Source organism: Carcharodon carcharias, chromosome 10, assembly GCF_017639515.1.
Source record: "Carcharodon carcharias isolate sCarCar2 chromosome 10, sCarCar2.pri, whole genome shotgun sequence".
Classification (NCBI taxonomy): domain Eukaryota; kingdom Metazoa; phylum Chordata; class Chondrichthyes; order Lamniformes; family Lamnidae; genus Carcharodon; species Carcharodon carcharias.
This window is the reverse complement of record NC_054476.1, coordinates 70,708,210-70,736,177: the sequence shown is the minus strand read 5'-3', so window position 1 is coordinate 70,736,177 and position 27,968 is coordinate 70,708,210. Positions and strand designations below refer to the sequence as shown.

The window sequence follows — 27,968 nt, the reverse complement described above, 5'->3', positions numbered from 1 at the left end:
TCCTGAATTGCTTATTGGACTTATTAGTGACTATCTTGTATTTATGGTCCCCAGTTTTCAGCTCCCAAGCAAGTGGAAGCATCTTCTCTGTTTCTATCATTTCAAATTTCTCCATAATTTTAAAGACCTGCATCTGATCGCTTCTCAGTCTTATTTTTAGAGAAGTCAGCCCCAGCCTTATCAGTTTTTCTTCATCTTTATAATCTCTCAGTTTTGGTATCATCCGTGTAAATCTACTTCTTGCACTTTCACCAGTGTTTTTATATCCCTTTTCATAATATGGGGGAGAATTTTCACATCAGCCTGCTGGAGCGGGCCCAGCGCGCCAATGCATAAAACGACGCGCAGTGACATTGAGCATGCTTCCCAACGTCGAGCTGCTTCCCAACGTTGGGCGTGCTTCCCAACGTCACCACGCGTCATTAAAGATCTTCTATTCTGCCAAACTGTCAAAGGCCATTCAAACTGCTAAGACCATTAAAAAGCCAATTAAAGTAATTGTCAACGCTGCTGTATGCTCAGAGCTCTATGAGGCAAAAATCCTTTTGGTGTCATTCAAGTCCCATTTGTGATAAGTAGACAAAAGTATTGTCCTACTGGACAGATGAGCTAAGGTGCCTCTGTGTTTATCATGTGATCTTGTTATGACTGATATTTATTTTAAAAAAAGCAAAAATATTATGGTGAATGATATGTTAGAGACTCCTGTTTCCTGGGAAATGTTAATAATTGTTCTTGTAAAAGCCAATTAATTATTTATTTCACTTAAAGGATTTTCTGTTTAATTATAACCCAGATATCTGCAATTCCTAGTTAGTTATCCAAGTAAAAGAATATTCTATTGGGAGAGCACTTTAGATGTTAATAGCATGTCTGATTTGTTTGATCTAATTTGTTCCTTGTGGAAAAGTCTCACAATTTAAGTGCTTCTTCTCCATAGCTCTACTGGTTCCCTATATTCTCAGTTTCTTGGGTGGGTGGGCTGGGGGGGGTGGTGGCAGGGGGCATGCATGGGTGATAGATAAAACAACCTTACTGTTGCTCCAATTCTCCAATCTACGTGGACAGCTTCCTACTGTGGAATCTGCATTATGATTTCACCCCTAAGTGTACTGGTGTCAGTCTGCTGCTAAAACTCATTTGGTTTTATTTTTATGGGATTCACTACCGCATCCGCAGGTTTTATGTATTCTTGCTTTTGACCTTAACATCTTTGTAGTTTTACATATTCTGATCTTTAATTCTCTTCTGTTTATCATCATTCCCACTTATCTGTAAATACAGCCCTGTAAGCATTTCCCTTCATGCGTGCACATCATCTGGCCACATAAACACAGTCCTGCAGGTTTTACGCTCAGCTGTGTCAGCACAGAGCTGTGATATGCACTTGTAAAAATGGCCCTGTAAGAACCCAACTTGATGTATAGTCTTATAAGCCTCTATTCACAGCCCTCTTGCAAACATTCGGGTACTGCTGAGTGAACAAGATGTTTTCTTTGGATGTCCATGTTATTATCTGTAGCAATGGTTTATTATTTCTTCCAACAGTAATCAAAAACCCACCGGCCTGGGAAATGGGAATATATGGATCAGGAGTCCTGATTATCCTGATGATTGTTGGAGTGAACCTATGGAAACTGTGGAAATCTGGAAATTATCCTGTCCCATCCCCCTTCCCAAATTATGATTACAGATACCTGGAACAGAAGTACGGAACTTCATACTCTGAGGTTCGGCAGAAGGTAAGCCTGTTGGTGCTCATTAATGGTGAGACCCCATGGGGTAAACCTTCACTGCCCAGGCAGTGATCTGTGCAAGTGGATTGGACACCGGTTATGCAACCTGCCTGATTTTCATTCTGTTAATTTTTCTAAAGGGAATTGGGGAAGGCATAGTGGTAATGTCACTGGACTAATAATGCTGAGGTCCAGGCAATTACTCTGAGTACATGGATTTAAATTCTACCATGGCAGCTCAAGGAATTTAAATACAATTCATAAATTTGGAAAATAAAGCTAATCTCAATATTGGTGACCATGACAACTATCACCAATTATTGTAAAAACCCATCTGGTTGACTAATGCCCTTTAGGGGAGGAAATCTGCTGTCTTTACTTGACCTGGCCTACACGTGACCCCCAAACCCACAGCAATGTGGCTGACTCTTAACTGCCCTTTGAAATGGCCTAGCAGGTTGCTTAGTTCAAGGGCAATTAGGAATGGGCAACAAATGCTGGCCTTGCCAGCAATACGCAGATCCGATGAAAGAATTTTTTAAAAACTTGAAAAATAAAAACTTGCATTGCATTGGGGAAAGAGCATGGAATGCTATTTCAAAGAGCCAGGACAGGCAAAATTGACCAAATGGCCATCCCTTGTGTCGTAGTTTTACAAGAATGGCTCTGGGAATCAGAGACTTCAGTTACATGGATATATTAAAGAAGCTGGGGCTATTCTCTTTATAGAGGAGAAAGTTGAGAGAAGATTTGATAGAAGTATTCAAGATCATAAGCAGTCTGGACAGACTAGATATAGAGAAAAATAGTTCCAATTTGTGGAAGGGTTAAGAACCGGAGGACATTGATTTAAGATGATAACAAAAGAAGCAACAGTGAGGTGAGAGTGACTGCATTTGACATCAGGGCAGCAATTGACTGAGTGTGGCATCAAGGTGCCTTAGCAAAACTGGAATCAATGGGAATCAGGGGGAAACCTCTCTGCTGGTTGGAATCATACCTAGCACAAAGGAAGATGTTTGTGGTTGTTGGAGGTCAATCATCTCTGTTCCAGGACATCAATGTAGGAGTTCCTCAGGGTAGTGTCCTCGGCCCAACCATCTTCAGCTGTTTCATCAATGACCTTCCTTCTGTCATAAGGTCAGAAGTGGGGATGTTCACTGATGATTGCAACTCCTCAGATACTGAAGCAGTCCATGTCCAAATGCAGCAAAACCTGGACAATATCCAGGCTTGGGCTGACAAATGGCAAGTAAAATTTGTGCCACACAAGTGTCAGGCAATGACCATCTCCAACAAGAGAGAACCTAGCCAACTCCCCTTGACACTCAATGGCATTACCATTACTGAATCCCCCACTATCAAAAATTGAACTGGACTAGCCATATATATATACAATGGCTACGAGAGCAAGTCAGGGGCTAGGAATTCTGCAACGAGTAACTCACCTCCTGACTCCCCAAAGCCTGTCCACTATCTACAAGGCACAAGTCAGGAGTGTGATGGAATGCTCTCCACTTGCCTGGATGAGTGCAGCTCCCGCAACACTCAAGAAGCTTGACACCATCCAGGACAAAGCAGCCCACTTGATTGGCTCCCCATCTAAAAACATTCACTCCCTCCACCACTGACGCACAGTAGCAGCAGTGTATACCATCTACAAGATGCACTGCAGGAACTCACCAAGCCTCCTTAGACAGCACAGTCCAAACCCATGACCACTACCATCTAGAAGAACAAGGGCAGCAGATACATGGGTTCACCACCACCTGGAAGTTCCCCTCCAAGCCACCATCCTGATTTAGAAATATATCGCTGTTCCTTCACTGTCGCTGGATCAAAATCCTGGAACTCCCTCCCTAACAGCACGGTGGGTGCACCTATATCTCATGGACTGTAAGGGTCACCACCACCTTCTCAAGGGCATTTAGGTATGGGTAGTAAATTCTGGTCCAGCCAGTGACGCTCACATCCCAAGAATGATTAATAAAAACAAATGAGGAAAAGCTTTTGCACTTAGAGTGTGGCTAGGATCTGGAATGTACTGCCTGAGAATGTGTTGGAGCAGATTCAATTGTGGCTTTCAAAAGAGAATTGGACAATTATCTGAGGAGGAAAATTTTGCAGGGCTCCAGAGAAAAAGCGCGTGAGTGGGACTAACTGAGTTGCTCTTATGGATGGACTGATTTGCCTCCTTCTGCTCGGTACAAGTTTATGACCTTTATAATGGGTGTTCAATGCATTCATGGGGATATGGGTGGCATCTACATACATCGGACACAAGTACCTCCCTTGGACACCCAGTATTCATAGGCCATGATCCAGTTTCCACTTGCAGGGGCCCAAACCTCATCATTCGGACTCAGAGGTGGGAATGCTACCACCAATCAAAAGGGGGCTTGCTCCGAGTGAACTAATATGTTTATATTATTTTATTTTCAGAAATGATAGAAATCAAGATGTTTAGCAAAGAATTTCCACTGAAATGCCAACTCCACAACTGCTTTTCCCTCTTTATCTGCAATCATTTGTTAGGTTTGCCAAGCCGCAAACTCTGCTCAGATCAATAGGCAACAGGAACAGATAGGATATGGGTGTACTTCACATTTGTAACTTTCAGAGACTAAACAAACACAGAGCCAATGTAATTCTGGTAAGATGTGAAACCATGAATCAAACAACTTGCATTCACATTGGGCCTTTAACATAGTCACAAGTCCGAAGGCACTCATAAGAGAGTAATCAAACAAAATTTAACACCAAACCAAATAAGGCAATATTAGGTCCCCAAAAGCTTGGCCAACAGATGTAAGTTTTAAGAAGCATTGATGCACAAGAGGCCAGAATTGAAGGAGCACAGAGATCACAGAGGGTTGTAGGGCTGAAGGGGATTACAGAGATAGAGGGGGATCAGTATTATGTCATCGTTGGAGTGCGAGGATGTTACGGCATCACCAGTTGTGGCCAACTAGTCACATTGTTTCCCCAATTTTTGTTCCTTCATCGCTCTCCTACTGAAGATGGTAACTCTTAAGCTGAATTTTCACACTGGGGGTGGGGAACAGGAGTCAAGACTGTTTCCCAGTCCTGAACCCACCCTGGGGTGGGGTGGGGGGAGGCAATAGTCACTCATTGGCATTTTCATGGAGGTGCTTCCTTAATTACCATGGAGACAGGTTACCTGTCCAATTAAGGACAGGCAGGCTCTCTAAGCTGCGGGGCCAATCAAAGGCCTTTCAGCTTGAGAGGAACAGCACGTTACAGTAAAGAGTAAGTAACCGAGAGGATGCTTCAACTTGGAGGCACCCTCTCACCAACCTTTTTAAAAGTTTAAATAAAAACACAGAAAAAGCAGCCAGGCCACAACTGTTGGGGGTGGGGTTGTCCCTCTACAGGGTGGCCTTTGGCTGCAGCCACACCCCAGCAAGCAGGCTGGGTGCCCGTCTCCAGGCAGTTAAACTGCCCGCTGTTGCATCAAAGAGGAAAATCCCAGTCAGCCTCCTTTCAGCGCCCTTAACAAGGCTGTTAATGAGCCTTATTGGCTGTCCACCTCATGGGAATGGGTAACCCTGCCAGGTCTCAAACCTGCCTCGGCAAAAATTGCTGGTATGAGAATGGCACACCAACCAGTGCTGGTGCTTTTGGGCCCCACCCGCTTCTGTTCCTAATCCCAGCAGGGATCAAAACGTTTGCCCTTGATCTGTTGGCACCAGTTGTCCTCCAGATCCTGGCTCATTTGTGAGTCAGGACACTGTGGTCAAAATTTGCCCTTTCTATGGGCCTAAAGTGAGATCAAAGATAACTAATCTGTAATCTAATTAATTTGTTCAGGTCACTGCTAAATAGATAGGCCTCCATAAGTGACCATGGCAGTTGCATGTAATGAGCAAGGCCTCACGTCTATTTTGAGACCGATTAAATTCACTTGGACTCATGATGTGGAAGTTCTAAGAAGTCTTTCCAGGCCATGAGCTGCCACTGATGGCCACTGAAATAAATGGCCCAAAAGATGTACAAGAAATTGAGATCTGTGGAATTGAGGGAGTAGCAGTGCTCCTCCTGGCTATGGACTGTTATCGGCCTGCCGAACCAGCCACGACACCGCCCCCCCCCAACCTGACAAATTGCCTCTTCTGCACCCGTACACCCATTGATCGCCCCTGCCTCCACCTCACTCAGACTATCTGTAGGTCTTGGTGCCGGCTGACAGTGGTTAGGGCTCACCTGCGTTAGTATGATAAGCCCCGAGGATGAATTTAGCATGCTGCTGGGATCATGCTTGGTTTGGAGGCGTTAGCAAATCTTGGCCCTCAGTGAGTGCCAGTTGACAACTTGGTGAGCACTGCAAAAGAGTGCCTGTCTGGCATCCCTCAGCACAATCCAGGAACTGATCTGTATAGCTCAACACCGCACTATGTACTGCATATATCTACTGGGTTTCAGGACACAATATAGTTTTTAAAAACCTTAATCAAAGAGGAAATCTCACAATCCTCACGTTAAACATCAGGCTGTTAAAAGTAGTTGTTAACCATGATTCTCTGCTTATTTTCACTAAGTGGATCATCTTTCTAAGATAGTGTTTAGGATTGTAGTACTGTTAAGTAGAGGCAAGAGCTGAACACAGCCTTATCTTGATGAGCCTGAAAAACATCTTGGTGGCCCTGTGAAATTTTCATGTCTGGAAGTATTCAGTAACAGCACCAAGGGAACAGAGCACTTACTGGTTAAGAAGTACATGTTCCAGATGCCTTTCACTCATTTGGAGTGTCCCTTGTCAGCAGTCCCCTGGCAGATTGTAAATGCACTACAATTTATTAAAACAGGATATAAACAGAGGTTAACTGATTGAGAAGAATAAATTGAACCTGATCGTGTGATAGAATTAACAAATACCTTCTGCTCACAAACATGAGATGCTTACTCCCGTTAGTTATTCAACAATATTGGTAATGCAATTTAAGTAAAAAAAAATGTTTTGCATTCTTTTATGGGGTGTGGTTGTCACTAGGAAGGCCAGCATTTGTTGCCCATCTCTAATTGCCATTGACCTGAGTGGCTTGCTAGACCATTTCAGAGGGTGGTTAAGAGTTAACCGTATTGCTGTGTCTGTGGATCTGGAGTCACATGCAGGGCAGACTTCCTTCCCATCGGATATTAGTGAACCAGATGGATTTTTACACAATTGATGATAGCTTCATGGATCACTGTTAATGAGGGTGGCTTGATGTTCTGGGGTTTTAATAACTGAATTCAAATGCAGCAAGCTGCTATGGTGGGATTTGAACTCATGTCCCCAAAGCATTAGCCAAGGCCTCTAGATCACTAGTCCAGTGATGTTACCACTATACCATCATTTCTCAAAACTGAGGCAGTGATCCAGTGTGTGAGTTAGCTATTGCCCTTCCATTTCTAAGTCACAGATTTGAGCTCAGTCCAGGTTAATGGGATGAAAACCATCTCGCTCTGCTGACTGTATGTATCCTATTAAATGGCAGTCTCAATACTGTTTCTATGGGGATAGTGCAGGCCAAATAGCACAACTGCTCAAAATTCAGCAAAGGGCAACTATTTTGAAATACCTCATTATAGAAGACCTTAGGCAGCTGATTTTAACACCACCCACCTGGTGGAAACTGGTCTGAACTGTTTTTTCCTATTGGGTATAATAGCAATGTCTTCCCTACCCAGTCTGAAGCAGCTAGAAAGAGCCAGGGCCAAAGAAGGCTCAGCAAGATAAGTTTTTAAAAATAAATTGTGATTCCTTGTGGACTAGAAGGAGGCCACACAAAGAGCCCTTGGGCCTCACCTACTCAGGGATTTCCCCCAAGCCACCCCTTCCCCCTCCCCCATTTTCATCCCTGCTTATCCCGAACTCCCCAATCAGGATTCACTTCCTAGGACACTTACCTTGTGCTGGGGACAGTTGCTCAAGCCACTTGATAGCGACCTCCATCCACTCAATTTTAACACTCACTTCCTGTCGATTTTTCGGCTGTTTTGATTGAGAAATCAGCAAGTGGCGTCTTAATGAGGCTGCCTCTAGGCTCTTTATGCAACAATAAATATATTTTAGTATATGAAAACTGGTTAGGAAAACTTTATGATATATTTTATGGAGTGAACAGAGATTGAATACGTTTGTTATGTTTCCCCTCTTATTTGCATAATTTATTCAACTCTTTTGCCATAAATACATGATTCAATCATAAAATTATATCATTTTATAATTTGTTATGGACCTAGATTAAATTCCTGGCTGTGTGACTCACTTACACTGTCAATATTATCCCAACATAAGCTTATTTTAACACCACAACCTTAGTGTGATAATGATCATATCAGTGATGGGCTAGCTAGTTTAGTTCTGCACTTAACAGAACGCTAAAGGAATTAAAGGGACTGGAATATGATTGCGATACTTACCTGGCAGGGGAGAGACCATGATCATGGTTCTGCCAGGGCAAGGTCGTGAAGCAAATGCTATAACCAATCGAACCCCAAACCATGGGGTACCTAACACCATCCGAGTCACGGTAAAGGACAGTGAAGGAGGAGCACCTATGATCGGGCCTTCTTCACCAAGAGGATCCTGTTAAAGGCATGTGGACTCGAAGCTGCGGAGATCTACTGCCTGCAAGACTTCCCCAGCGCTGGATATTTTGACGTGACGTTCAAGCGAGTGGCAGCTTGCATCAAGTTCCTGAAGGTGTTCGAGGAGAAGAGAGACCTGCCTGAGATGAAGATCTTGACGGTGGAGCCGTTCTTTGCTCTGCCGTTGCAACGGGATTGGGTGGTGACAATGCATCTTTGCAACCCCTTCGTCCCTGTCGTCGACGTGTTCACCTTCCTCACCAGGTACTTCAACAAGGTTGGGAGCTGCGCCGAGGTTAGAGACAATTTGGGGATCTGGACATGCAAATGCCAGGTTAAGGTCACGCTCAAGGCCAACAGTGAGGGAGCCACCTTCCACCCTCCTTCCAGATTCACTATCGGGGAAGCCGTGGCTACCTTGTCTACGCTGGGCAACCCAAACTTTGTCACTCATGCGGCAAGGCTGGTCACGTGGCAGCCAACTGCAGCGCCGTCCTCTGCAAGAACTGCAAACAGGAAGGGCACCAGACAAAAGACTACAAACAGGCTAAGTGCTGCGACCTGTGTGGCGAGACAGGTCACCTCTGCCCCAAACGCTGTCTCACTTATGCACAGGCAGCCAAAGCCAACGAGGGGGAAGCAGAAGAAATGCTTCGTGTCACTCTGACCACCAAGGCCCCCGGGGAGAACAACGAGACAAAGGAGGACACAGAGAGAGACAAAGTGGAGGAAAAGATTGGGGCAACAGACAGCCAATCAACAGCACTGCTCCCTGAACCTCCCACTCCTCAGGAGAGCAAATCAATGGAGGAGGAGGAGGCAGCAGTGGAAAAGCAGTAGGGGGAGTGGCAGCTGGTGAAGAGAGCCAAAAGGAAGAAGGGGCTAAGAAGGAACCAAGCCACTTCCCAGACAAGTGGCAAGATGCGTCTCCCATCCGACATGGATGACAAAGGCAGCAGCTCTTCAGACGAAGAAGTGCCAGCAAGGCACCGACAGAAGAAACGGCAAAGCTCTAGGGAGTTGGAGGACGAGACACCCGAGCCCCAGAACATTGGAGAAAATGAGACCAGAGCACCCCAACTTTGCCCGCAACCTGAAGAGGCCAGTGTACCACAGCCCCAGGAATCTGGGAGCAGTGAGACGCTCAGCGCACCCCAGCTGCAGGAATCCGGGAGCAGCAACGCCCCAGAGGGGGAGAGGATTGGAGAAGCTTCTCCAACAGAGGTCATTTCAAACCCCGCTCTCTGCACGGACCCCCAGATGCCGCCCGAGCAGAACACTGCCAGTGGGGAGTTTCAGGACAGTTTCCTCAGCCCATCCAAAGTGAGGCAATTTGAGCACGCTACGGGTATGAAGGAGCAGACCAAAGGTCTGGGACTCTCAGAGACAACAGGTTTGGTAAGAGAATAAATGCTTTAAAATGGGTTTAAAGATTGTATCCATAAATGTGCGTAGCATTAAATCTACTAGACGATGTGTTGTGACCTTGGACTACCTTGCCAAGGTCAAAGCTGACCTGTTGTTTCTGCAGGAGTGTGTGATACCGCACCTCAGCTCCTTCAGGCAATGGTCACGATGGTGGTCCCACGGTCCATCAATCTGGTCGGGCGGAAACGACTCTCATTCCTCAGGCCTGGGGATTCTGCTGGGGGGAGGCAGCTTCACCGTCTCCCAGGTTAAGGAGGTGGTGGGCGGGCGCCTCCTTGTGGCAGACGTAATGTACAAGAATGCTCCACTCCAGTTAATTAACGTGTCTGCCCTGTCACAAAGGACCGAGCGGCTGGAGGTTTCTCAGCAGCTCCCACGGCTGCTAGCGACCTCCAGGCCGGTCATTCTGGGCGGTGACTTCAACTGCATCATTGATGCGGCTGGACGATCCGGCAGGGCCGACAGCAGATTGGACGCTACATCCAGATCAATGATGGAAACAGTTAAGGATGCCAAGCTGCACCACGTCTTCAGCAACCCTGCAGACGGAGCGCAGCGTAGATACACCTGGTCGCGGCCAGACGGGTCCATCCGTTCCAGGATAGACTTCCTGTTTGTGTCCCATGCATTCACAGTCAGATCCACCGACGTCAAGCCAGTGTTTTTCTCTGACCACTGCCTCCTACTGGCTGACTGTCACTTAGAGAAGGATCATAGGGTGGGCAGGGGGGAATGGAAGCTAAACATGAAACTGCTGACCCCAGAGAACATTGAGGAGCTCAAGAGGGATTACAAAGGTTGGAGAACCGTGAAACCCCTCTTTGAGTCCCTGACACACTGGTGGGAAGTGATCTAGGGAAACATCAAGAGGTTTTTCATTCTCAAAGGTGCCCAGAAAGCTAGAAAAGAACAGAGGGAAATGTCCCGACTCCAGAAAAACATGCAGAATCTGCACCGGCTGCGGTCGATGGGGGTCGATGTCAAGGAGGAACTCCAAGAGGTGAAGAGCCAGCAAGCCTCACTCTTTGCCTCGGAGGCCTCCAAGATCATCTTCCGTTCCAGAGTCTGCTCCGTGGAGCAAGATGAGAAGTGCTCACGTTTCTTCTTCCAAAAGGTACACAGAGCGAGCTCTGTGATCAGCAGCCTGAAGGAAGAAGACAGCTCAGTAAAGTCATCACAGTCTGACATTTTGAGGATCAGCAAATCATTTTATGCCGGATTGTATGCTGTGAAGCCCACAGATAGCATGGCCTCCCAGTCCTTCCTGTCCTCTATCATGGAGGTCTTAGACGACAGTACATGGGAGAGTCTGGACAAACCGCTAACTCCTGACGAACTGACTTAGGCCCTTGATTCCTTCAAGAAGAGTAAAACTCCTGGAAGCGAGGGCTTGCTGGCGGAGTTGTATTCAGCTCTGTGGGACTGGATCAGCCCAGACCTGCTAGAAGTGTACAAGCATATGCTCCTGGCCGGCAGTATGTCAGAATCCATGAGGAAAGGCATTATCATCCTCATCTACAAGCACAAGGGGGAAAGGGAGGAAATTAGAAATTGGCGACCCATTTCATTGTTGAATGTGGACTATAAGATTCTGTCCAAGGTCATCGCCAATCGGGTAAAATCCACTCTGGAATTGGTGATCCACCCTGACCAGACCTGCACTGTGCCAGGCAGGAAAATCTCTGACAGCCTTGCGCTGCTCAGGGGTATGATTGCCTATGTACAGGACAGGGGTGTGGATACCTGCCTCATCAGCCTGGATCAGGAGAAGGCCTTTGACAGAATATCGCACACCTACATGGTGGATGTGCTCTCCAAAATGGGGTTTGGGGAGGGAATTTGCAATTGGATCCAACTGCTGTACACTAACATCAGTAGTGCAGTCTCAATCAATGGGTGGGAATCAGATAGCTTTCCGATTAAATTTGGAATCAGGCAGGACTGCCCTCTCTCGCCTGTTCTTTTCGTGTGTTGCATAGAACCCTCTGCTGAGTCCATCAGGAAAGATCCAGGCATAAGAGGAGTGACGATCCCAGGCAGTGGAGGCACTCAGATCAAAGCCTCCCTGTACATGGATGATGTCGCCGTCTTCTGCTCGGATCCTCTGTCGGTGTGCAGACTGATCCACATCTGCGACCAGTTCGAACTGGCCTCGGGAGCCAAGGTAAATCGGGGAAGAGCGAGACCATGTTCTTCGGGAACAGGGCTGACCGATCCTTTGTCCCCTTCACTGTCAGGACTGATGGCCTGAAAGTGCTGGGGATATGGTTCGGAGGGACCAGGGCATGCATTAGAAACTGGAAGGAGCGAGTGTCTATGGTGAAAAGGAAACTGGGCATGTGGGAGCGACGCTCCCTCTCCATTGCGGGTAAGAACCTGGTCATCAGGTGTGAGGCACTTTCGCTGTTGCTGTACGTGGCCCATTCCACACTCCTGTGTGGTGGTGATCACCCGAGCCATCTTCCGCTTTATCTGGAGGTCGAAAATGGATTGTGTCCACAGGGACGCGATATACAAGCCTCTAGATAAATGGGGGAAAAACGTACCCAACATTGCCCTCATACTGATGGCCACCTTTGTGTGTGGCTGCATCAAGCGGTGCATTGACCCTCAGTACGAAAGCACCAAGTGTCGCCAAGTGCTGAGGTTCTACCTGTCCCTGGTGTTGCAAAGGATGGGTCTGGGCACACTGCCGTGGAACGCTCCAAGTAGTTGGACCGCGCCGTACCACCTGTCCCTCGTGGAAAAATTTATGCAGAGAAACAGCTTTGACCACAAGTCCATCAGGCAGTGGTCAGCACGTAACATCTTAGAGGCCCTGCGGGAAAAGGAGAGGGTAGATCCTGTGGGATGGTTCTCTGAGCAGACTGTCAAAGTCATTTGGCAGAATGCCTCATCGCCAGAACTTTCCAACAAGCACCAAGACGTAGCTTGGCTGGTGGTGAGAAAGGCCCTCCCCGTCAGATCCTTCCTACATGCCAGGAGTCTCAGCCCCTCGGCACATTGCCCTCGAGGTGGCTGTGGTGGGGAAGAGACCGTTGTTCACCTCCTTGTAGCTTGTGCCTTTGCAAAGAAGGTCTGGAGAGAGATGCAGTGGTTTCTGTCGAAGTTCATCCCGAGCAGTTCTGTGACACAGGACTCTTTGCTGTACGGGCTGTTCCCAGGGACACACACTGAGACAAACATCGCCTGCAGCTGGAGGATCATCAACTCAGTGAAAGACGCTCTTTGGTCTGCCCAAAACTTGTTGGTATTCCAGTGCAGAGTTGTCCCCAACCGAGTGTTGCAGACTGGTACATTCTAAGGTCCAGGACTACGTGCTGAGGGACGCACTAAAGCTTGGGGCAGCCACCGCAAAGGCGCAATGGGTAAAGGTCGCTGTCTAAGACCTTTCTGCCACAGTGCACCGAGGGGCTGGGAACTGTTTAAATCCCCTCAGGCTGTACAGCTCAAAATGAATGTCTGCAAATGATTGTAATATTCCTTTATTGTATTGATACATTTTGTGATACATGTTGTAAAAGTTGAACCTGATTGTACTTTTGTGATGGTATTTTTGAAATGGTTTGAAATGTTGTTGAAGATGTTTTATGAATTAAATATATTTTTGCAAAAAAAAGCACTTTTTGTGATAGCCAATTTGAAATGTTTTGTAATGTCCTTTTGGATATTTTATGAATAAAGTATATTTTACCAAAAAAGATTGCACTTCTTGTGATGGCCATTTTGAAATGTTTTGTAACGTTCTTTCAGACATTTTATGAATAAAGTACAAATTTTTCCAAAAAAAAAAATCACCTCTTTTCAGTAATGCCACCTACCAGCATCATTGTAGTTTATTTATAGCCTTCTAGATTGCCAGGCAGTCATAGATCTAGATAAGTAAACTAATACTGACAAATTATTAATAATGCACAGGAACTGGGGCTGTTCCTATCACAGCATTTAATGTTTATCCCCCGCTAATGACAAAGCATTGAACAAAACCCTGTAGAGAAGGAAAAAGATAATCTCACATATTAAAGTCTTGATGAAAAAGCGTTTGGTATATCTTTTCATCATTTGGGCAGGCAGGCGAGAGGACCAGAATAGCATTATATCAATCTCCAGGATGATATCATACATCAAAGGGCAATTAGGGATGGGCAATAAATGCTAGCCTAGCCAGCGATGTTCACATCCGATGAATCAATTTTTAAAAATGATGTTGTAACGCATTTCAGCACAATTCATATGCCGACTGAAAAAAGGGGATTTAACAGACACTTTTTCTTGAAGGCAGTGAAAGAAAAGCTTGCAATAAAAGCACCTTTTATGAGCTCGAGATATCCCAAAACATATCACAACCAATACTTTTGAAGTGTAGTCACTAATGCAGTTTAGGACCATGGGCAATTTGCACACAGCAAGATTTCACAAACAGCTATGTGATAATAATTAAATAATCAGCTTGAGTGATAAATATTGGCCAAGACTCCAGGGAAAAGTCTTGTGCTCTTATTCAAAATAATGCCATGGGATTTTTTTACCTCCAGCTCAGAGGACAGACAAAGCCTAACTTTAAAGTCTCATCTGAAAGAAGGCACCTCCAGCAGTGCAACCCGTAGACCTATAGTAGTCCAATTTCTGTGTTACAATATCACAGTCTTGGTTGGGATTGACTTAATAACAGCGGCTTTCATGGTATGCACTAGGCAGTTATCCTTTGTGGTTTATATTGCAGTGCAAGAGGTAGCAGTCATGCATTTCTTACGCCTTTATAACTTGAATAGTATTGATATGAACTGTTGGTTCCAGTTGTTACAGCAACACAGAATCATAGAATCTTACAATGCTGAAGGAGGTTATTTGGCCCATTGTGGTCTTTCCCCATATTCCTGTACATTTTTTCCTTTTCAAGCATTTATTGAAAATTATTATTGAATTTGCTTCTGCCACCTTACCCGTAATGCATTCTAGATTGTTAATAATTCATTGTAAAAAAAAAATACATTGTCCTCATTTCTGTCTGGTTCTTTTGACAATGATCTTAAATCCGCATCCTTTGGCTAACAACCCTTTTGCCTTTAGAAAGAGCTTTTCCTTATTTACTCTAAGAAACTCATCAGAATTATAAACACCTCTATTAAATCTTCGCTTAACCTTCTCTGCTCTAAAACCAATGCCAGATTCTCTAGTCTCTCCGCATAACTGAAACCCCTCTGGTATCATTCTGGTAAATATGCTCTGTACCCTCTTCAGGAGCTTTCTAAAGTGCAGTGAAGTAGTAACTTTCAAGAGGGAATTGGATAAATACTTGAAAGGGAACAATTTGCAAGCCAATGATGTAAGAGCAGTGAAGTTAGATAGCTCTTTCAAAGTATATATTTAAGTTTGTTAATTTATCATAATCCAAGATTCACTTTAAACAATCAGACTAATCCAACACCCTCAATCAAGGTTTGAATTTCATTTAAAACTGAACAAACACATTTATAAATGTTAGTCATCATGGTAAATTGATCTCTGTGCACTGTCTGTGTCTACAGTTAATTAAAAGTTAACAAAGTACATGCTATTGTTGAAAAGCTGTTCTAAATTCTTAGTTCTCAATCTCATTAGTGAACAGCCATTCAACTGATTGAATCTTCCATTTATCAGTGTCTCCTAGTGAGTCAAATTGAGTCAATTATTATGTATCTTTAAGAGATCTTAATTCTATATTGTTGGTCTTGTTTCAGCTCTTTCTACAGTACTATTGTCAATGTACAGAAAGCTTAAGGTAATGAATGCACAATGCAATGCCCAAGTTATCCAGTGTTCCTTCTGTGGGATAAATTCCATACCTTTTCAAATATGTAACAGATTGAACCTCTTTACATACCAATACACTACAATGAATTCAACATACTGAAATATGTAAGCAAAAAAAAGTTTTAAAATATCTGAAAGGATGTTAAAGTGGTTGATTTATTCAGCTAAAACTTCCCAAGTTCTTTATTTTACAGTCAACGGTGAGTCCTCACTACTCTTTCCGAGATCAAAGGACGAAGGAGTCTATAAAATCCTCTTGGTCACAGTCACTGGCATTGATTGCAATTAGGCTTTGATCTTTTGTCCTGATTGCTAACATTATGGATTGAGTTTGATAACACAATAAAAAACGTTTTATCATTGAATCATATAAATCACAAATAAAGCAAGAATGTTCACGTGTGTCTTTGACTGAACGACTCGTGTGTCTCTGGATTGACTCCCTTTCTTTTATTTCAGAAAGGCTTTTCAGTACTTGTTCCGCAAGGGCAACTGTCAGGGTCAATCTGCAGCCATATACTCAGAGCTGTGTATAAACTGCCAGTTTCCCAAAGAGGAAATGGCCAACCTCCATTTAGTGCTGATTGTACAACCAAGACTGTGAGCTCTTCAAGCTCAGGATGAAGGGTGGGAGGATGAAGGAAAGCCTTGGGTAGTGTTATGTTTGGAGAAACACGTGTTGATGGGGTGAAGCACAGATTCGACAGAATAAAACTGGGACTAAAAGAATTAAGTTCTGAGGATAGGCTGCATAGACTAGGCCTGTTTTCCCTTGAGCATAGAAGATTAAGCAGTTATCTCACTGATGTGTTTCAGATGAGTAAAAGGTTCAATGGGGTAGATAGAGAAAAACTATTTCCTCCGGCAAGGGAGTCCAGAACAAGAGAGCATAACTTTAGAATTAGAACTGGGCTATTCAACTTTGATGTGGGAAAGCAGTTCTTCTCACAAAGTGTAGTGGAAACCTAGAACACTGTCCTCTAAAAAGCTGCTGAGACTGGATCAGTTCAAAATTTAAAAGCTGAGATCGATAGCTTTTGTTAGGTAAGGGTGTAGGAATATGGAACTAAGGTGGGTATATAGATCTGACATACAGAGCAGTCATAATCTAATTGAATGGCATAATAGCCTCAAGGGGATGAATTACCTACTCCTGTTCTATGTACCTGTATGGGGGATTATTACACATTAACTCATTTGCTAACATTGCAACTGATCTGAATTTGAACCGATTTGAAGTGAATCTGTTTGAAAGCTCTTTTACCAAACCATAAAATTGACAGAAAGCATATTGAGCTGACTGCTAATTTTCTTCTAACATGTCAGGCCTTTAAATATCTGATGATAACTATAACAGTACAAACTTATTATCATGTGACTGCGTGTCGCAACGGGGCCAATCTTACTGTAGATGAAGACTCCTATCAGAAACCTTTTCAATCAATACTTCTTTAAACTCAAGATGTGATGGATTGTTTTTATAAAAGGACCATAATGGATTGCCTTTTTAAAAAAGCAGCCTGATATAACCAGGGTTCAAAGGCACAAGGTAATCTATCAATAATATTTTTGATGTCGGACCTTTATCTGCAGTGAACAACAGTACTGCAAAGACTCAGCTGTGCCAGGTCTTTGATAGAGCTACCCAATTAGTCCCACTCTCCTGATCTTTTCCCACAGCCCTGCAAATTTCTTCTTTTCAAGGATGTAGCCAGTTCCCTTTTGTAAGTTATTATTGAATCTGCTTCCACCATCCTTACAGGCAGTGCATTTCAGGCCATAGCAACTTGCTGTGTAAAATAATGTCACATCTCCCTCTGGTTCTTTTGCCAATCACCTCTGCTTACTGACTTTCCTGCCACTGGATGCAGTTTCTCCTTATTTATGCTGTCAAAACCGTTCATCATTTTGAACAGCTCAATTAAATCTCTCCTTAATCTTTTCCGGTCTAGCGAGAACAATCCCAGCTTCTTTTCCCAGGTTGTGTGCGATCTCAGTCTCACCCCACCACACCGTATGAATCTTGTACCTTGACAGGAGTCTCCTCACCTAAGCTGAAGCTTTCATCAACCCAGAGAGCAGAGATGAAATATTTGAAAGAGTTTTTAAAAAAAGAACCTGGCTTCATTTTGCAATTTTCTCTGGAGCTGCAATCTAATAAAGAGACAATTAATAAGATCAAAGAAAAATGATGTGAAATTAAGACACATTTAGAAAGTTCTGCATAAAATGGGCTGAATGGCCTCCTCCTGTGCCATAATAATGACTCCCGACATTTTAATATTCAGCAAATCACTGTGTAATTCATGACAAAGGGACTGTGAATATTCGGGTGCAGCAATCTGATCTATTAAATCAGTTTCAGACTGTGAAGTCAAATGTTTTCACAACAATCACTTAAACTACAAGTAGAAATATGCGACAGCTGATCAAACTGATTTTTCTTCTTTCTCTCCTCAGAGAACAGTGGCTTCAAATTACAAAAAGCCCACAGAGAAGAATCTTCCCAGCCGCCAATCAAGCCTAAAGATAGACGAGACATATGAAACCATCAACGAGCTCGGGACTCTGGAACTGATGACTAAGGATATGGAGTTGACATCTTATGGACCCATGAAAAAGTCTGTATCCACAGACTCACTGAGTTCCATATCTTCTATTGGTAATAACTTTGGCCATGACTTCACAGTTGGGCAGATTGAGATGTGCTTGGAGTACAATATGAACTCAAACACCTTGCACGTCACTCTGGTACAGGGGAAAGATTTGCTTGAGAAAGAGGATGTCAATTTTGAATCTTGCTTCGTGCGCATCAACTTGCTGCCAGATGAGCAGATTGTTGGGATTTCTCGGGTAGGTTGGATGAATTTTTACTTTTACGCTTGACTGTGCAGGGATGAGTGTTCAGCGAGTGATGATTTATCCCTCAATTCAGACAACAGAGAATCTGATGCTCCATTCGAGGGCAAACTGCCAAATTTATCTCACGGGCGCTCAGTTCAATCTGACACTGAACACAAGGGGTTAGGTTAATGAGAGCCTAACTGAAAAAATAGAAGGATAAATTTCAGGAGTAATGCAGGTTGAGGAACAGATCATGCAATTAAGTCAAACAATCACAGAGACCACTGTAGTGACAATAACTAGAAATGCATTGTTATTAATTAATTATTATTGTTCTATTTAACCTGGTCCTTGATGAGACCTTGTTGTGATGTTCTGTGTCTGGGTATCAATTGTCTTAGTCTTAACCTTAGTCTTAGCAAAGATAAAACATTTGTTTGCTTTGAATTAAGTGCCAGCAATAGAATTTCATCATTGGAATAGCCGCAATATGCCATTTTATTTAACAAAAGATTGAATTCTGTGAATTATTAAATATAAGCTATTCATATTTGAATAGCAAAAAATGCACCGATGTCTACAAGAAAACTAATTTCTCAGAAAGGATCTCATGAGTGTGTAAGCACAGTTCCAGAACTGAGAGATACGTTAAAGCTAGCTGAATCTGGAATGCCCAGTTTACACTATCATGCAAAGTCAAGATCATTATGTGGAATAGGTTTCAATTCAGATGGTGGAAGTGATAACCCTGAGCTCATTTAACATTGTGTGAAGAAGGGTGTCCCTAGATAGATGAATTAAGATGTCTTGAATGTATTGCTGAAAAAAGAGACATGTCTAAGCTTTTTGTCTTACATTCATCAGGACACTCGCAAGAATACCAATATAAGAGGATACAACAATTTATACTGTATGTGAAGAGAGTTCTGATTGGTTGGCAAGTGACATTGCCATGGAGAATGCACCATTGATGGTGACTGATAGTTAACTGCCAATTGTTGAAAGTTAAACCAGGCAGTTTGACCCTGATTGGCCAAAGCATTGCCCTGAGGAATGAGTCAGTGAATGGCTGTCCCTTTTTTTTGTTTCGCTGAAACAGAAGCAATATATGTTCATGTTCATTCTGTCTGCAAAGAACAGAGCCCTGTGTATTAACATATGTAGCTTCTAGTACACGCAAATACGCCACACTGCGAGCCCAACTGACGATCTTAAATTGGTTGTCAGCATCATGCTTATCATATTGGAGATTATTTAGCAAATGTTGTCCAATCGCGGAATCACATCAATGTGTTTTGAGTTTTGCAAGCACGGGCTGGTTGGGTATGGTCTGTGCCCTGCCCATTGCAAACAGTATCTGGGACATGCTGTTTGATACAGCTCACCAGCCTTTGGGACGTCCGGCCTACATACCTAGCATCACACTGGCACTGAAATTCATATACCACATTTACTCATTTGTGTGACAGGCAGAACATCTTTTTGACTTGACGACAACATCCTGTTGTTGGCAAATACCACTTGTGTTACTGCTACATAGTAGCAGCGTGAAACAGGTAGGTTCACTTTGATATACCTTGCCCTTCCAGGGTAATCTGAGGTAGACTGGGCACTTTTTAGAGCCGAAAGTGACAGCCTTAAGCCCGTTCATATGTTTGTGTGATATACTGCGCGAAATGTTCTGCTCAGGGTAGCCATTATCCTGCAGAATGCCTTTGATGTGCCCTATTTCAGCATCAAGTTTGCATGGTGATCAAGTGGCTCGGGCCCTATTTACAAGGTTGCCGATAAGACCAATCTTTTAGCGTGTGAAACTGTAAGAACCACAATATGTATATTGACCAGTGACAGTAGGCTTGTAGTAGACTGTGGTAGAGAATCCCCTGGCAGATTTCTCAACTAGTACGTCGAGTGTATCATCCACATATTGGAAATATGTGAGGGGTAGGAGACTAGGTGTCATTCCATCGAAGACACATTTCTCATGGAATCCAACAAAGCTGGTAACGCAATTAATGATGCCACTAAACACGTAACAAATCTCTCTGACCATGTGCTCTCAGAAAGCAAGGAGTTTGTTCTTGCACATGGTTACAATCTTGGTGTGCCTTCATCCCAAATCAAACAGGAAGAGGTATTAGTTGAGTTTTAACTCCTCTACTTCCAACTATTCCGCCACAAACCAGGGTCCACTGAAGATGCTAAATCCTTGAAAGCACGTCTAGTTGATTTCATGCACGCTTATTTTCGGCCCTGAAAAATGCCCAGTCTACCTCAGCTTACCCTGGAAGGGCAAGGCATCTCAAAAATTTGAACAACAGGTGAAGCTAGCTGTTTCACGCTGCTACTATACAGTAGCAACATGAGTGGTATTTGCCACTAACAGGATGCTGCCATCAAGCCAAAAAGACATTTAGCCTATCACACAAATGAGTAATGTGGTATATGAATTTCAGTGCCAGTGTGATGCTAGGTATGTAAGTTGTACGTCCCCAAAGACTGGCAGACCATATCAAACAGCATGTCCCAGATGCTGTTTGCAATGGGCAAGGTACAGACTGTACCCAACCAGCCCATGCTTGGAAAACTGCCAAACAGTGTCCAACATTCGATGTGACCTGTCCGACTTTCACAGGCAACGTCTTGCGAGGCCTTAAGACCAACCCAGACATACAAATCAGTAAACTTGACAAAGGGACAGGAATAGTCATCCTTAACAAGCATGACTATAATAAATGTACACCATTCGTAATGATAGGTCCAAATTCATATCAATTGGACTGGCTCTCAACGTGACTGGAAAGCCTTGCTCGAAACTAAGATAAAAAGACACTTGCTGGATTTGTGCAAAAGTGATGAGCTACCGCATGATATATATGACAGGGTTCGTCCTCACGGTTCACTATGTCCGTGTATGTATGGGCTGCCCAAGACACACTAAAGTGATGTCCCTCAATGCTCCATCTTATCTATGACTGGGTCTGAACAACATGAATTGGCCAAATAGTTGGGTGAGTTGTTACAACCAGTTTTGACCAAGTTTTTTCACATGCATGGTGAAGGACTCACATCTAATGTTAGACACTGTTTTGAGTTTTACAAGAACGGGCTGGTTTGGTACAGTCTGTACCCTGCCCGTTGCAAACAACAGCGTGGACATGCTGTTTGATACAGTCAGCCAGTCTTTGGGACATACAGGGATTCCTTTCAGGGTCTCCTTCACATTTGTCAAGGCCATACAAGACTTGCATATCAATAGCAATACTGTGTCCATGTGCACATTTGACATTGCTAGCCTATTCACCAATGTTTCACTAAAGGAAGCCATAGATATTTGTACTGTAGCACGATATCATGGTGATCTAGACCCATCACCATTGCGTGAATCAGTATTTATTGAACTGATGAACTCAGCAACTCATGCAGTTGAGTTCCATTTTAATGACAGCATGTATGCCCAAATAAATGGTTTTGCCATGGGATCTCCTCTAGGCCCAGCTCTCACAAACATCTTTGTTGGGTTCCATAAGAAACATGGCTTTGATGGAATGACACCTAACCTCCTACCCCTCGCAGATTTCCAATATTTTTTTTCCTTTATTCTTTCACAGGATGTGGGCTTTGCTGGGAGGGTGTCCATCCCTAATTACCCTCGACCTGAGTGGCTTGCTCAGCCACTTCAGAGGGCAGTTAAGAGTCAACCACATTGCTGTGGATCACATGTAGGCCAGATGAGGTGAGGATGGCAGATTTCTTTCCCTAAAGGACTTTAGTGAACCAGATGGGTTTTTATGACAATCAATTATGGTTTCACCATTACAGAGACTAGCTTTCAATTCCAGTTTTATTAATTGAATTCAAATTCCACCAGTTGCCATGGTGGGATTTGAATCCATGTTCCCAGAGAATTGGCCTGGGCCTCATATATTAATACACAGAGCCCTGTTCTTTGCAGACAGAATGAACATGAACATATATTGCTTCTGTTTCAGCTAAACAAAATAAGTGATAGGCATTTGCTGACTCGTTCCTCAGGGCAACATCTTGACCTATCAGGGTCAAGCTGCCAGGTTTACATTTCAAGCAATGCTTGGCAGTTAACTATCAGTCACCATCAGTGGTGCATTCGCCATGACAATGCCACTTGCTAACCAATCAGCACTCCTATAACATACAGTATAAATTGTTGTTTCCCCCTTATATTGATATTCTTGCGAGCGTCCTGAGGTGTGCAAGACGAAAAGTTTAGACATGTCTCTTTTTCAGCAATACTCAAGTCCTGTACTACCGAACGATTATGTCTCAAATGGTCTCTGTTATCCATAATTACCTTAAGCAGAGATAGAAGAGACAGAGCCACATGAACAAAAGCAGAGACAGGAAACGGAAACAGTTGAAGAATAAAGTAACATAAAAACCGATATCAAATTAAAGGTGTCAATTTGGAAATATGAAAAGATAGAAAATTGTCAGAGGTATTTAACAAAAAAATAACAGTCCATGGATGATTTAACAAGTTGGAAGAACTGGAAACTTTTTGTTAGCTTCCTGTCTTTGTGTTAATATTTTAAATTATGAGTTCAAATAATATATTCCTTTTTCAAAACTAAGCAGTAAGAGAAAAACTTGGATTTCTATTGCATTTTTCATAACTACCAGGTGTCACATATCCCTGTACAGCCAATGAAATACTTTTGAAGTGTAATCATTGTTGTAATGTAGGAAACACTGAGTCAATTTGAGGAAAACAATTCACAAACTGCAATATGATGATGATCAGATAATTTGTTTTTTGTGATGTTGATTGAGGGATAAATATTGGTCAGGACACCAGGGAAACCCCCCCACCCCTGCTGTTCTTCGAAATAGTGCCATGGGATCTTTTATGTTCACCTGAGAAGGCAGACAGAGCCTCAGGTTAACATCTCATCCAAAAAATGGTATCTCTCACAGTGCAGCACTGCACTGGAGTGTCAGCCTTGATTTTTGTGCTCAAGTCCCAGACTGAAACATGAACCCAGAGCTTGTGACACAGATGTAAGACTGCTATCAACTGAGCCACGGCTGTACCAGATTGGGAGGAAAAGCTGAATTAGATTCAGAATTAATCCAGATTCCTATCTTTATCATATGAACCTGAAAAAAGAATTGTAAAACTTAATTTTAGGTTCTTCCCTCCATAAAATGTTGTGTCTCCCTCACCCCAATCATGAAATAAGATCATAAGATAAGAAGGAAAGGAGCAGGAGTAGGCATTCGGCCCCTTGATCCTGCTCCACCATTCAGTAAGATCATGGCTGATCTGATTGTGACCTTAACTCCATTTTCTACCTGCCCCCATAAGCCTTGAATCTCTTATCAATCAAAAATCTGTCTAACTCAGCCTTGAATATATTCAATGACCTAACCTCCACTGCTTTTGGGGAAAAGAATTCCAAAGTCTAATGACCCTCTTTGAGAGAAAAAGTGCCTCCACATCTCTGTCTTAAATGGGAAGCCCCTTAGTTTTAAACTGTGCTTCCTAGTTCTAGGCTCCCCCACAAAGGAGACATCCAGCATCCATCCTGTCCGGTCCCTTCAGGATCTTACATGTTTCAATAAGATCACCTCTCAATTTTCTAAACTGCAATGAGCATGAAACCTGTTCAATCTTTCCTCATAAGACAGTCCCGTCACCTCGCGGATCAGTAGAGTGAACCTTCTCTGAGCTGTTTCTAATGCAATTATATCTCTCCTTCAGTAAGGAGGCCAAAACTGTACGCAATATTCCAGATGCGGTCTCAGTAAGGTCCTGTGCAGCTGTAGCAACACTTCCCTACTTTTATACTCCTCCCCCCCTTGCAATAAAGGCCAACATTCCATTTGCCTTCCCAAACTACAAAGACCATTTGTTTCCAAGACAGTGTATCAACAATCTGTCTTCCATCTCAGCAGGTCATGCCTGGTGTAGCTAGTGCTACCCATATAAATTTTGAATATGGATATTAGTCTGTGATGTCAACACAACTAAAGCAGAAGCAGAATCACTGGCTGTACCTGAATGCTAGCTTTTTTGTGATTCATGTACCAGAGCACCCAGATCCCTCTGTATCACAGATTTCTGCATTCTGTCTCCATTTAAATAATATTCTGCTTTTCTATTCCTCCTGTCAAAGTTGACAAGCTCACATTTTTTCTACATTATACTCCATCTGCCAAATTTTTGCCCACTCATTTAGTCTATCCATATTCCCTTTGTAAACTCTTTGTGTCCTCTTCACAACTTGCTTTCCTACCTATTTTTGTATCTTCAACAAATTTAGCTGCCATACACTCGGTCCCTTCATCCAAGTCATTAATATAGATTGTAAATAGTTGAGAACCCAGCACTGAACCCTATAGCACTCCATTAGTTACAGTTTGCCAACCTGAAAAATGATCTATTTTCCCGACTCGCTGCTTCCTGTTAGTTAACCAACCCTCTAACCATGCTAATATTTTACCCTCAGTACCATGAGCTCTGATCTATTATGTGGCACCTTATCAAATGCCTTTTGGAAATCGAAATACGCTACATCTACCGGTTCCCCTTTATCCACCCTGCTTATTACATCCTCAAAGAACTTTAAAAAATTAGTCAAATACAATTCCCTTTCACAAAACCATACTGACTCTGCCTGATTGTATTATGATTTTCTAAATGTTCTGCTATTTCATCCTTAATACTGGATTCAAGCATTTTCCCTTTAACAGATGTTAGGCTAACTGGCCTATAGTTTCCTGCTTTCTGTCTCTTTCCTTTCTTGAATAGAGGAGTTACATTTACACAAAATCATAAGGCTTTGGGAAAGCGATGCAGGAAGAACTAAATTTGAGGAAGAACTTTTTTTATACAGCTTGTGGGAATGATCCGGAACTCGCTGCCTACATGGGTGGTGGAAGCAGCAGTGGTGAATGATTTCAAAATGAAATTGGATGGACACTTGAAGGAAATAAACTTCCAGGGCTATGGGGATAGAACGGGGGAGTAGGACTGATTGGATTGCTCTATGGAGAGCTAACAAGGACTTGATGAGCTGAATGGCCTCCTTTTGTTCATAAAGTCTCTGTGGCCAGAATTTTTCATGGAGGCGTTGGCTCCAAGCCTACCTCCATGGGGTCAAGAAGCCACGATCGGATTTTATGACTGACAGGCTGTTAAGTGGCTAAGGTTATGCATTCTGCCCCCATCGGGATGATGTCACACAATTAGATAGCTGGCAGCTCTTCAGTCCCAGCAGGGCCATTGGGAGCGGGTGGCCACTGCTGTGACTGCAGCAGTCGTTCATGAGGAGCAGCATGGAGGTTGGATTCAAAGGTAAATCAGAAGGCAGCTTCACCAGGCCCAGTGAGGGGGGTGGGAGTGCTGCAATCCCAGCAAAATACCAGCAGTGGTGAGGGTAGGTCCTTTAGTGAGATGCACCAGAGGAAACACATCAAATAAAGAGGGGCACTGGTATCACCCAGGTGGACGGTCTGCTGGCAGCTGGTAAGTAGCACCTCCAAGGCATTTGGGCACTGCCGCCACTGATAGCAGGGTAAAAGAAAACCTGATTCAGACGACAGACAATTTGGTTCCAGTAGGCAAGGCATAAAACCAACTAACTCTATACACCAGGTCATCCTAAAACTCTCAAAAGGGATTTTCATAGAGTCCACCACCAGCTCTCTCCAAGTAAGCACACACCTTTAATACAGGGTATCTTTTCTAGATTGTTGGTTTAGCCACTGACTGTTGGTTCTTGCTGCTGAAACACTCAAGAGTGACATTTGCTTTAGGCCTGTGGGGGCTGCAATCTAACACAGCAATTCTGCTGCATGGGCTTAGGGCCACTCAAAATCAATATTCAATGGGAAAACAGCATTGAACTTGTCCAAACTGCTTGGGAATGAGGTTAGAATGAGCTCACTCATCTCCAACTTATCTCATGTGCTACGGTGGAGTTGGTGGTTTGCCGTAATGCATTTCAAGCCTGAGTTATATGTCCCAATTATTTGATTGTTCTGATAATTGATGCTCTAATCTGTCCTGTTCAATTTTTTTTAACCATTGCCAATTAAGAACTGCCCCTCATCAAGGACCAGCTCTATTAGTTCCTGGACAACTATATTTTTATTTTGTTCCTAGTGTCAGGATGAACTAGCTCTCCCAGGTCGGGGTGCAATGCTGTCATATTCTTGACATGGAGCATATCCTTGTCAGTTCTGAATCGTCTTAATTCTCAGTGTCCTGCTTTCCAAAGACCTACCGCCACTTCTTGAGTATTCCTTCAGTGTTTCATATGTTACAGCCAGGAGGAATTTTAATTTAAACAGCCTTGATTTCTCCTCTCACTACCCATCTATAAACAGAAAGGGCTTTTGATTTTGATTTCCCCCTTTATAAGCAATAGCGTATTTCCCAAACTCCCTCGGCTTTGGTGTGATTCAATTTTCTGTTTAATAATCCCACAGTAAATTTAAGATAGGATAAACATTAACTTATTTTACACACACTCTAAATGTGGGAAGGTGGTTGGTAATGCTCCTCCTCTGCCCCCCACCCACTTTTATCATTCATAAAGTAAAATGGGGTACAGAAAATAAAGAGGCACAGGACTAAGACCACAGAGAAAATAAGAGTTATTGTTTCACGTGAGTCCAGAGTCCAGAATCAAAACTCCAATAGTGTATTTCTTTACTGAGGTTAGTAGGCTGAAATTGAAGCTATATAATCCACTTTTTCAGTAGAGCTGACTTTCACGATGAGATAGGAACACATATGTGAATTAGTCTTGAAGGCGATGGTACAGAGTTCAGAGGTTCCAGTAGAAACTATGTAGATGGGACCAAGCATTCAAATCTGGACAGAGCCCTTTTTCTGAGCTGCTGCTTGATTGATGGAAGATGGCAGACTGGGTTTTGCTGATCCACAAGGCAATATTACAGGTTCCACAAGCTTGGGGTGGGGGGAGTAGTCATGTGACTCCCACCGCTCCAATTTGGCTTTGACAAAGTATATATATTGCTTAGTCTGTATTCTTGAGATTGTTAATATTTCAACAATTAAGAATTTCAAAAGAGGTTTCAGGATCCTTCGTCCTAGCAGATTGGCAGTCTCCATTGGCCAGTCCTGGCCTTTGTATAATTCCCTTGGAGCTTCTGCAGCTCCCCGGTCATTAGCGTGTCTTCAGAGTTAACAAGGATACCGGAAGTTCCTATTGTTTGAGTCATAGTCAGCCATGGCTTCAGTCATTTTAAAGTCTTTGTCCAGTTCTTAAAATTTTATAAATCATCCGTGATGATGTGTATAAAAATACATATATATTACACAATAAAAATATAGAGTGAGGTCTTAGCCCCTGACACATGGATGCTTCCAACTAGCTGCAAATTGAATGGATGACATGAAAAGGAACATAACAACCTTTCACTACACCACTTCTAGGCAACAGAGTTGTAAGACTCTAGCCCATTTCCTTCAATTATCCCTGCATTTAGTTGCAAGCACCTAATTGGAAAGCACTTCAAAGAGAACGTGGTGCCTTTTGAATGTTTCCCATTTACTACATTTGA

General features: G+C 43.3%; 1 protein-coding gene across 1 annotated transcript in view; it reads left to right on the top strand.

Moving 5' to 3' along the window:
- syt12 (synaptotagmin XII) overlaps positions 1-27,968 on the top strand; it is a 61,103-nt gene that overhangs the window by 21,328 nt on the left and 11,807 nt on the right. The window contains exons 4-5 of the mRNA XM_041196658.1: positions 1,549-1,742; positions 18,012-18,404. Coding sequence (XP_041052592.1) covers positions 1,549-1,742; positions 18,012-18,404 — 587 coding nt within the window. The remainder of the gene's footprint in view (positions 1-1,548; positions 1,743-18,011; positions 18,405-27,968) is intronic.